This window comes from Staurois parvus, unplaced genomic scaffold, assembly GCF_062004578.1.
Source record: "Staurois parvus isolate SC_StPar_1 unplaced genomic scaffold, SC_StPar_1.0 ptg000439l, whole genome shotgun sequence".
In the NCBI taxonomy this organism is placed as follows: Eukaryota; Metazoa; Chordata; class Amphibia; order Anura; family Ranidae; genus Staurois; species Staurois parvus.
Window position 1 is genome coordinate 1128982 of NW_028318235.1, and position 12241 is coordinate 1141222.

Consider the following 12241-nt stretch of genomic DNA (forward strand, 5'->3'; position numbering starts at 1 on the left):
GATCCTGAATTGGATCCACAGTGATGGTGAACAATCCCAACAATAAGTATCCATAAGTATCTATATTTCCAGTGGTCGCCACCTGGAGCCGGATCCCCCAACAAAGCCAAATTCTACTAGACGGACCACAGCCCCGTCTCCAGGCCGGCCAGTCACACACAACTACCGCTACAAGCACCTCAAGCTGGGAACCCGCCTAGCTAGTGTGCGCCACCGACTTCCATTCACGGCCAAAGGGGGCGGGGCTTCCAGTGAGATTGTGCGTGCGATTTAGACTGGTGCGCTCATTCATACCTGAGTGATTTGAAGAGTGTCGACGCACTTCCGGCGAGGACGCCATCTTACCACACCCATGCAAGTACACCCAGAACATGAGGTTCTAAATGCTTGTGTATCTTTGGTTGAAATGTAAGTGCAAAATTGGAGGTTTTTGGTCTATTCTTTATACAATAAAGAGGTAATACACTATGGGAGATTCTTCTTATGTTTTTCACTGAGAAATTGGCTATACCACACCTATATACCTGGAGAGGATTTTGCCACCTTAATGTATATTCCTGAGGGGGAGATTGCTGCAGGGAGAGGTTTGCAGTGGCAAAGGAGTATTGTACATGGAGGATCCTGTTTGGTGATCCTACAGGTGTTTTGACCCTTGTGGGTCGAAGCAAGGAGGTGAGCGGGTATTTCAGCTGTTTGTGGATACCTTTCTGTGGTCATGCACATCCACTATCCACCTGCATGAGTGTTTCATATACTGGACCACGTGATGTTTAAACACCAATTTGGACGTTTTTTGCTTTATATATATTTATTGTTGTCATGTGTTTATTATTTATGCATGTTCATCAGACTTAGTGTGACATGGTGTGTCATTTCACTTCCGTGTTTATATTATCACGTGGTATTTTTTCTGATCTTTTCACATATTTGATGTATTTGGATTGTTATTTATTTGTTTTGTGGGGGGGTACATTTTTCCCCTTTTTTTCTTATTTGTGAGGGAGTGATTGTTTCACATTTAAGTATGGAGTTTTTTCCTGGATGTTTGTGTGGTTTCTTCGGCCTCTAGTCCTATTCTGGACAGTGCTCATTTTATAGTCCCATTTGGACTATTTATTCATACTTATTGTTGGGATTGTTACCATCACTGTGGATCCAATTCAGGATCAGTTCACGTATACACTATACTGTGTGAGATTATTTGTGTGTACACCTTAGGTAGCGTTATCACTTTAGTTCCCTTAGTGGATTGGTATTCACCTTTCTCACATTTGGATCTCTAGTGGATCAGGTCGCTTTTGTAGACTTATAGTTTTTTCATCTGGATCCCACGTGGATTAGGTCACTTTCATATATATATTTTTTAATATTATTCACTTTATAGTTTATCTATTTTTCACCATTTTATGCATTTGTTTATATTATGCCATTTCATTCACGTATGAATATTATATTATTTGGGTAGCGCTACATCATTTATTTCTGTTTTGTCCATTTGTCATAAGGAATATGATTAGATGTTAGCAGCTTCTTTTTTTTTTTGTGGTGTTTTCATTTAGATTATCACTATTAAGTTAGGAGCGCAGGAGGTTTACATCATTATTATCCGTTACAGAAGAGTGCTGTGTCCAGAAAGGCCTTTGTATAGATGTCAGATCTTGCTTGAAGAAGCTGGGGCAGTAGGTCCAGTCTGTATTTGCGCTCTTTTCTTTGTTGGTTACCATTTTTGCAGGTGTCCCAAATGAGCTTTAAAAGGTTGGTGTTTCCTGACTTTCTGAGACTGCATATTTGAGGTCAAAGAGAGTGAGTTGGACTACCATTCAGAAACAGCAGGGGGGCTCTCTGCAAGGCTTTGGACCTCCACTGTTGTGTCCTCACCTCTCTGGATTTGGAGCTAGCTGTTGAAGGTGGGCACCAACTGGGCTTTCTCACAGGGGCCCTCTGAAATTTCCCACTGGTTTCTGGTGCTGGTTTTCAGACTTTGGTGAGTTTGAACAGTCATGTTGGTAGTATCTCAGTCCTCTGCAGTTGGAGCAACCCCTTTACCTACCAGCTTCTCAACAGAAACAGCTGAGTCAAAGACTGATGGGGCCCTGGAACACTGTTGCCAGACGATGTGGTGATTTTGGCTTTTGGAAGGATCATCATTTCCATCATTTGTGACATCTGAGACTTCATGGTGGCTATCTCCAAATCGACCTCTACCACATTCATCGATCAATTTCTGCCAGTGGTCCTGGCGCCAGCCTGGCCACAGCTCTCTTGGTCCAAATTCCTCTTGTAGCATTGCAAAGTAAGCGTAAGCCGTGCAGGACTTTTGACTGAACTTGAGATTTCTGATTACCGCAGCAGCAGCTTCTCTCAAGCTCGTGGTGATGTGTTGTTTCTTTTACGCTTCTGGAATATCCCATTCCTCCAAAGCCTGCATGGCCTCTCCATCCAGCTTGTGTACCCTTCTTCCCCAGCAGGCATCAGCTGTGTCCTAGAGAAGAGTCTCAACTTTCGGTAGTCTGCTCCTGAATGAACAGAGCTAGCCTAATTACACTTGGTCATAACGTTCCCCTTATTGGGGAATAAGGCTGCCCCTATGGTGACTAAGGTTGCTGGTGCAAAAGCCTCTTCATAGTGCATGACCTGACTTGAGCTTGCCGGATTGGTATCTGGCACTGGCAAGCTGCACCAGGTGAGTTTTAATATCCTCAGACAACTGTAAACTACTAGCACCGTGGAAACAGCATGAATTCCCCTCCTCCATTCCAACAGTGCATATGTGTGGGAGGTAGCTTGATTTGTTTCCATGTACAATATGAATACTCACTGGTCAGGAACTCATGCTGTCACGGCTCTTCCATCCAGACATCTCTGGGAATGTCGGCCAATACGCATGACTCCAGCCAGCCAATTTTCTCCCCACACCACAGGGTTGCTGCAGAAGGATCCATGATGATACTCTGGCTTGTTGTCTCTGTCATTCACTCACAGAACAGAAATCCCGGATGAGCCCCCACATGTAGTGCTCACCACCAGAGGAGCCACTTTGTATAACATGTTCTCTGTTCTGAACAGCTTCATTCCCTCTGACACACCTAGCTAAGTAAAGGAGTTGCTGTAAACACAAGTATTAGTATCCTACACACATCTATGTTACAGTATCAGGAAATAAGTACCAGACTGTACAACAGTATAGGAAGTATATTGTCACAGGTTAAAGTGAATAATAATGCATAAAGATACATAAGCAAGTGGCAGAAACTTTTACTCGTAGTAAGCTGATTGAGATAATTACGAAGTTATAGCAGCTCAGTCTAAATCACTGTACCACTGAAGCTAGATTGCCAAACAAAGAACAGTATCAGTAACAGTATCAATAGGGCTGAATAATACCACAGTATTTCTTCTGTAAGGATGCACTATGCATATATATATATATATATTTAACCCAGCAGAGATAACTCTGGTTACTATTAATGTATTAACTCAGTTCAAGGTCCCTGTGAAGCGGTGGTATCCTGGCTTGCAACCTTTAGTTGGCTTATCGGTGGTGCACATCTGTTCTAAACTCCGCATGCAGGGATTTTGAAACTACTAGGTAGAAAGACAGTCTCTCTCTTTTCATGTCTGCTAGCAATCAAACACAGCAGAGGTCACTCACAAGTCCTGGGAACATAGCAAACCTTGGTCTGGGCACTCGGTTGTCTGTAATCCCACTGGCTGTGCACTCAGGATGGCTCAGTCCTTAGTATTCTGGTATCAGGCTACAGCTGGCACATGCACACAGTGAAGCAGAGATGTGAACCCTCTGGTCCCCTCACAACAAGAGGAAGTCATTTGGTCCACAGCCCAGGAACACTGCTCACTCACTCCTCTGAAAAGGCTCTCTCTGGGTTTTGTAGTTCATTGCCCTTTGGCTCTCACAGCAAGGTCCTTTCCCCAGGCTACATCCCGCATGTTTCAGCGTGGCCTGCCTCAAAGTCTCTCAAGTCCTTTTCATCCACTGGCTCCATCTGCTGGATGGCTGTTGAATGGCACTGAAAGCTTGCATAAAAATCTCATATAGGTAGATAAACAGCTGTACCACAGTTTTTTATGGTTGCCCTGTCTGGCCAGCTAAATACCTGGTTACAAACATATTACTTAAAGTTGATTTCTAATGGCAGGATTCTTTGTGCACATTTTGTGAATCAGCACACTAAATCCTTGTTTTATCTCAGTAGAAAAGCACTGCACTAGCAAGGTATATATAAGAACTTTACTTCATGATCAACCTCCAGTATATTATTTTCTCCCTTTACCTAGATGAAATGCTCTTTACAGCTACAGTAACAGATTTCCTTGCAATAGATGCCGTCCTTTATCGAAGTCTTGGTGAACGTCCAGCTCTACGAAGTGTTAAACATGACTCAAAATGGCTTAAAGGTAGGCTGCAAAAATGGATTTTTTTTCTGTCAGAATTAATAGTAACTATGCACTGCCTTTAGACAAGTCTGCTGTCTCAATTAATTCTTGAAATAGTGGTAACCTTAACTGGTCACTAAACCTCTTCATCTGTAAAACATTTCCTTGAGTTCCGCCTAGGATTCATTTGGTGGTTACTCCAAAAGGCATTTAATAGCAACAGTTACTTAACTTTTTGGTTTAATAAATAAATAGATAAAAAGAAAGTAGTTGCTGCATGGCAGAAACGTTGTTGTTCCATGAAGGTGCCATTGAAATGGAATTATGTAGTTATTGGTTCAGCAATAAAATCTGTAGTACAAGGCCAAATCTGTATCAAAAGGACAAGAGCAAAGAATGAGGAGAGCAAATAGAATATAAACACAGGTAAAAAGAGGAAAAGGGGAGGGTGAGAGGTTAGTTATTATTTTGAAGTGAGCAGTGGTAGTTAAATCTAAATTCTGAGAATTACACACTGGATGAGTTAAATGCTAATTAAAGCAGAAATAAAGGGAGCTGAAACATACCTATCCCCAACGGTCCTGTCTCTCGCCAGAGCTGGCATCTTTGGGCATCTTTGTTAGTCAACGCGGAATGACCTCACTCCTGCAGAGACTGGACCTGCACTGTAAGCTGTTGCACAGCTCAGTTTATATTGCCAGAGAAGACAGTGAGCAGGCAGCTAGGTGCATTTTATTACATAGCATAGAGGAATAAGCATGGATGGTGAGGACCTATCCACAAGACAAAGCATTGGGGAGAAGAGATGAGTGCCCAACACCTGCTGGAGCGAAGGCTAAGGTAAGTATCACAGCTTATTGCTCTACCCCTAGACTTAATGAGTAGTGATCAGCCAACACTGAAGCCAGTTTATCATTCACCATACATTGGAACAAGAACCTCTAAGCAGAGGTACAGTAAACGATAAAGAATAGTACATTAAGTGATAAAAACAACTTTGAGAATCCATACACACTAGGGGCAGAAAAAATGTCCACAGTGACTCTTTTATGCTCGCTTAGGCATGTTTATGCGTGTTTATGCGTGTTTATGAGCGTTAAGCATTTTTTATGCCTGAAAGCTCCTCTCAAAAATGTGATTCTAAAGGGGCTTTTTTTCTGCATGTAAACACTTCTCTGAAAAGATTCCTGTAAACTCCCTAATGTACATGGACACCTAGGCTAGCATAGGGCTACTGTGACAGGCTGAAGAAAAAAGCTCAAATGCTGTATGCGCAGCATTTTTTCAGCCCAGTGTGCATGGACCCTAAGGGTAAAAGACAACAGTTGTTCTCACATTCATTAGGAGTAGATTGTGTTTCCAGCTTCTGGAAGATGTCACCAAACCTGCCATTGCCAGTGTTCATGCTGGAATCCAGGCACAGCCCACCTAGACTGCCAGGAATGTAGATGAAGGGAATCCACCTGAGAATGACAGCCATCAACATCCTCACAGCTGTGAAGCAGAGCTTAACTCAACATCCAGGTCTAGTTTCTTAAGCTTTAGACTGCTTTCACATTGATCCACTGCCATTTCCCTGCAGAGTTAGTGTAGCACAGTGTACTCATGGTTTCATGCGAGTTACCTGCACTTTGCCATAGATTGGCCAATTAGGTTGGACAGTTTTCTAAAAGGGCACCAAATGTTTTGCATTCAGTACCAGCGGATCAGTGTGAAAGAGGCCTTACAGGTAATGTCAATATTCTCATTCCTGGACTAGGCTCAGAAGTAGGGAGTGCTGCAGCAGCAGCCATCTGGATACTGGAGGCATCACAGGTCAATGTACATCTCTTCCAGCACACCACGGATCAACCAGTACTGTCCGAAAGATTTATTGAAGAATGATCACATCACAATGGTTAAAGAGCAACATTTCAGAACTGCACATGCTTGATGAAGAGGGCTTGTGCGGCTCTTAAAATTTGCACATGCAACCATTGTGTTGTGATAATTCTTCAATAAATCTTTGGGACAGTACTGGTTGATCTTTGAGGAGCTGGCAAAGATGTACAGAGGACACATTACTCCTGCTCCTGGCTGCATAATTTATAGTAAAAAGACATTTTGGGGGCATTAAATGTCAAATGTCAAATGATGTGACATAATGTGAAAAAATATATTAGGATAAAATAAACTATATACTAATTGATATTTAAACTCATACCAGAAAACTGGAAATACTTTTAAAAAAATCTACCTTCAAACATATATTAATGTTAACAAGAGTATTAGGAATATTAAAAAAAATCTGAAAAAAATGGAATAACTCAGTATCAACATCCATCCAACAGCATCCAACAACAGCTACTACATTGGGAAATAACATTTAGTTACATAATTAGCTTTTTTTTAAAAGTTGCACACAGGTCCATCCAGTTCAACCTGTGGGTGTATGTATGTGTTATTTTTATTTTCAAACAATTCTCATAGCCCTGTATCTAAAACAGGGGCATCCAACCTGTGGTCCCAGTGGGTCTGGAAGAATGCTGGGATGCAGTGCAAGCATAGCAGGTGTGGCAGACAGCACAGACAAGACTAGGCCCATGCATGTCTGGAGGGACAACAGGGATGCCATGCAAGCATAGCATTGACAATCCAGGCACATGTGGAGGATACGGGCTGCCGTGTTTGCAATGGTTCCAGCAGCGGCATTTGCAGGGGCTCCCACTAGCACCAGGGAAGTAAATGCCACATAGCTGGATCTAGGGGGACTGCTGGGGTGGGCTGTGCCTCCCCCCAGATACCAGTTGCCAAAACAGAGGATTGGCAACTCTGTGTATATGCTCATTAAATTCTTATTTTATTCAAATATTGCACAGAAATACACAGCCTTAAATGCAGAGATGTTACATCTACTGTAATTTTAACCACTTCCTGTCTGGCCGCTGTATATAAACGGCCGGACGTTGGCAGTGCAGGGGTGGGTTGGCGTTCATAAACGGCTCCTGCCATTTCGGATTGTGCGCACTCCTTGGGAACACCGATCGCTGTACAGGACCTCTGTATCATGTGATCACTGATTGGCGTGGGATACCCTGATGAAGTCACGTGGTAACGTGACGCAACGTGTCAGCACGCAACCTCCGGTGACGCACTTCCGGTTGGACGCCATATTGGTACACTATGCAGGCCCATGCAGTACACCCATAGCATGAGGTATAAAAGCGCTTTGTGAAGGAGATAAATGTGAGTAGGCTAATTGACATTTTATTTGTTTATATTGGCAAAATAAACGTTATTGCACTATGGAGGATGTTTCTGCTTGTGTCTTAATAACATGGTCCTGAGGGGAATGTGACCTGAGAGTGGAGTGCCCTGCGCGCTTCCAGCACACATGTGTAGTACTCACGGAAAGGCCCCGCTCCACTCTTTCAAACGGGACCTTTCCCGATCATGTGACCACCGTGACGCGTGATCACGGCAGTCACATGATTCCTAAACCACGCCCCCACCGCCCCGCCTCCCGGCGTCAGAATCTCTTAAAGGGCCGGGAGGCGGCGGCGTCAAGGGGTTAAGGATCGTGGTGTGATCCTAAAAAGCGAGCTGGCCCTTGTCGTCAAGGTTTGGAGGTGAGGGGGCATTTCTGCCATTTAGAGGATTTTTTTCACCAGAGTGAAGATCACCTGATCACCTGCACGGTTTTGTGTGTTTAACCACTTGCCGTCCGCCTGCTGTTTATAAACGGCAGGCCGGTGGCACTCCAGGGGCGGGTTACCGTTCATAAACGGCACCCGCCATTTCTAGCTGTGCGCGCTTCCTGGGAGCGCGCAGCACCGCGATCCGGTGCCCGCTGTGTCCTCCGGACACAGTGAAACACCGATCGTCGGACGGGACCTCTGTATGAGGTCCCGATCATGTGATCACTGATTGGCCAATCAGTGATCACATGCAAAGTAGTAAGCAAGATGTCACTTGTGACATCATTGCTTACTACGTGTGAAATCTGTGAATGATCACAGAGCTCACATGGTACAAGGGTATTCACAACAGCCTTGTACCATGTGTACCATGTCACAAGCTGTGACCAATCACAGCTCACTCAGTAGTTCTCAATGGCTGCAAGAATGCAGACAGAGAGAAAGAGAAATGAGTGCTTTTACATCCTATATGGGTGTAAAAGCAATCACTGTAAAAAATAAAAACAAAATCTTCATCACCCCCCACAAGTAGTACAGTGTCCCCATGGTGACACTGTACTGCTAGGGTGACAGTATGTAAAAAAAAAAAAACATAAATAATAATATAAAAAAAATATATAAATGTAAAAAAATGTTTAAAAATTATAATTTTTGGTAATAAACTAATTTGGCTTATTTTTTTTTTTACTAAAAAGATAATGGAATACAAGTGTCCGGACTTGAAGTGGTTAATGAGCATATACACAGAGTTGACAATCCTTTGTTTTGGAATATGTTGCAACAGTGCTGAGGCTGCAGACTGGGTGCCTGTTTGACCTTAGGCTTGGTTCACACTTGGGCGGGTGTTTCCCACAACAGCAACCACCTGCATAGAAAAAATGCAGATGTGTGCTGGTGCCAATTATGGCACCTGCACACACTGGAAATCTCAGTAGCTATTTCCTGCAATGGGAACCGCCCTGCCCTTGCTGTTTCCTTGGGGGCTGTGATTTAAATGGAGAAGGGACTTTTTTCCCTGTGTTTTCAGGAGGCATGGCAGCCCATTTAAATTTCTCTTCTTCCAATGTGGTCCAGGAAGGTCAAAAGGTTGGACACCCCTGATCTAAAATTTGTTGATACTATGAACTACCACTATATTCTGGGAGAGGGAGTTCCACATTTTTATTACACATGGGACAATAAGCTGCTTTCAGATGTAACTGAGAACAGACGCTGGTAGCAAATTTAGCAGAAACATAACAAGTATAAATTAAGTAAAAAAAAAATAAGGAAACCATGGGCTTGAACAAAGAGGGGAAACATAAGGGATGAAGATTTAGTTAGAATAATTAGTTGAACATAGCTAGAGGACAGGAGTGTCAACAAAAAAAAAACGTATTGGAAGTGATGCCGTGGACATTGGGTGAGACAGAGACCATGGTTTAATGTTAATTCTGACACAATACATCATACAGGCTGAGTCAACTTAGTAATGCTAGATTGTTATAGCTTCTTGTGAGTGTGTTTTAAATACAAATAAAGCACATTTTAGTAAAACTATTTTACACTATCGGAGCCCATTTTTCTTTCTTATTTACCATATGGGGAGTTCCACAAGAAAGGAGAGACAAGACCACAGTTAGATGGATTCATCAGTATAAACGTTATATGCCAATCTCTAAAAAGATAGGCATTGTTGTCTGGTGAGTCCTAGTCTGCTGGGGAGAGGAGTTTGAATACTGGAGCACTTTTTATTCACGATTGAGAGATTGAACTTTCTTGAGAAGAGTTGATTTAGAACTGTTGCAGGGGGGACTAATCTTTATTTGTCGTACACTTAGTCACTTGGACTTTCACAGTAGTGTTTATTTCATATAACACATATTTTGTGTTTGCTGCGCCTTTCTTATTATTATATTGTGTTACACATTATGGGTACAATGATTTGAAGGCTGCAGCAATATTGCACATTTAATTTTATATTAATATCATTTTTGGCATATTGTATGTCTGTAGCTCTGTGTTGGGTGGTTATATTTATGCTGGTAGGATAATTGGCTCCTGTGTAAATTGGTCCTATACATGTGAGGACCTTAGAATGTAGGCTCCTTAAAAGCAGAGATTGATGTGAATATACAATATGTAAGCACTGCATAAATTGGCTGCGCTACATAAATACCTGTATTATTAATAAATACATGCCTAAATTATGGTTTATGTGCAATTTAAAAAGTGCTATTTAAAAGAAAATGAATATGGGTAACATGCAAACATAAAAAATGGATCCCTGATCATATTATTATCTTAATACTTGAAAAAACGTAAAGAGATTAACACACACAAAAAAAAAGAGTTTATATAAGGGTGTGAACTAAAAGCTTTTAGGTTTAGAGCATAGTTCTGTCCAGCTCCTCCTTAGCTGAAATGGGATCATGGTGTTTAATGTTCAGGTCAAGAGTGTTTCCTGGTTACATCATTTAGAGAATCGCTCTGCATGAGGATGCTTAGGAGAGGTAGTTTCTATAGCAAAATCTTTAGGCCTTCTGTGGTTTTTTTATGTTTCATTGAAAGAAGGCTTAGAATGGTATGGTCCAAAGAGCCATTTTCAGTAAACCTATGTTGCTCGCCAAATTAACTTATATTAACAGGAATTGTCCGGGTAAATATGACAAGATCTGGCAGCCATGGGTAGCACAGTGAGGTTGCACAGTGAGGTTCCCTGTGTCTTCCCCCACCTTGTGATACCTTATGCTATGTTTTTTCTGCCTTTTTTACCTAGTTATCCTTTCTAAATATGTTCTACACCATCTTGGAGATACTGGTTCTATGTTTATTGCTCTTAGCTTTAACGTTTTTGGCACTGTATGTTTTGTCATGCTACTGCTATGTGTTTGTGATTACTTTGTGGTGTTTGTACTATTGATAGGAAAAAATAAAGAACCATATTGGTTGTTAAAAAAAAAAGAAAAAAAAAAGGGTTTTGTTTGGAAATCAAAATTTAATGTCCCTAGTTTGCTAGAGGATATTTTGCTACTGATGTTTGGAGAGTCTGAATGTCATTCTGGGTACTGAGAGAAGAAAAGGTGCTAGTTCTGGATGAAAAATAAAATAAGTGTGTTTTTTATGTGAAGCATGTGCTCTCTATAAGAAAAGTTTGGGTGGGGCATTAAACACACAGTTCTGGGACCCGAAGTGAGCTCTAACTAGTACCCCCGAAGAAGGGCTGTGGCTATCAAGTGAAATCACCATTAAGGCAGCACTCTAACTTAAAAGTGAGACTTCACTCTGAGAATACTGTTTCCTCTTCGTAACCTGTGGACAAACTACTGTAAAATTTACATTTGTTCACTTCAGACATACAATAACTCCTTAATAGACTTCACCTCTGCTCCTAGATGTGCATCATTTCTGAGCTGGTACCGTGGAACTTGTACTGGATTCCACAAACGCAATAGCTGTGGGAAGCGGTTGCTAGAGAAGAAGACAAGCTTCACACCCCCTCACTACCAGAGTCTCCGTCACTCTATGCTATGTCACCAGCTTCTTGACTGGCTTGCTGTACAGTAGTCAGTAGCAATGGCAATATAGCCTCCTTAGGATAGCTTCTCTGCTCATTAAAGTGTCACTAAACCCACAACAATAAAATAAGTCTGTATATGCAGTAAAGCATGCTTATATACTCACTAAGAGGTTAATCCTCTGCATTGCGTAGAAAGGCTGTTTGATCCTTTCTTCTCTGCCCCCCCTCTTGTTGAAATGTACACCTGATAAAGACTGAATGCATAGTCACATGCATATGCTTCCATGCACAGGGCCAATCAGCATTGTCCAGACAGAGGGTCAGGGGTTTCACATCCTCCTAGAGCAGAGAGAAACCTCCTTCTACAAGCTTTAACCAGTGCTCTGCTAAAGTCACAAGACTGCTCTAACTGCTGATGAGAAAAGGTATTTAGCAGTTTATATTTACTAAAATAATTGCATTTCCATGTTGTGTGTACTGTGGGAGACCAGATATAGTGAATCCAGTGTCCTGGGTTTAGTATGACTTGAAAGCTTTGTACTGCATGTTATATAACTTCTCTTGTCCTCTTTGTAAGTCATGTACTTTGCATATGCAATGCATGCACCCCTTTAGTGACTTTAGACCAGGCAAATTGGCTTAACAATAAATTTATTTTACTAAAGTGGTT

At 41.9% G+C, this 12241-nt stretch overlaps 1 protein-coding gene across 8 annotated transcripts in view; it reads left to right on the plus strand.

Annotated features, from left to right (window-relative positions):
- SEMA6B (semaphorin 6B) overlaps positions 1-12241 on the plus strand; it is a 1127599-nt gene that overhangs the window by 838683 nt on the left and 276675 nt on the right. For 6 of the 8 annotated variants that reach the window (XM_089687855.1, XM_089687854.1, XM_089687857.1 and 3 more), the window contains one exon: positions 4297-4416. The exons of 1 other annotated variant lie outside the window; for it this stretch is intronic. In XM_089687855.1, coding sequence (XP_089543981.1) covers positions 4297-4416 — 120 coding nt within the window. The remainder of the gene's footprint in view (positions 1-4296; positions 4417-12241) is intronic. One more of the 8 variants, XM_089687856.1, reaches the window with a different exon arrangement.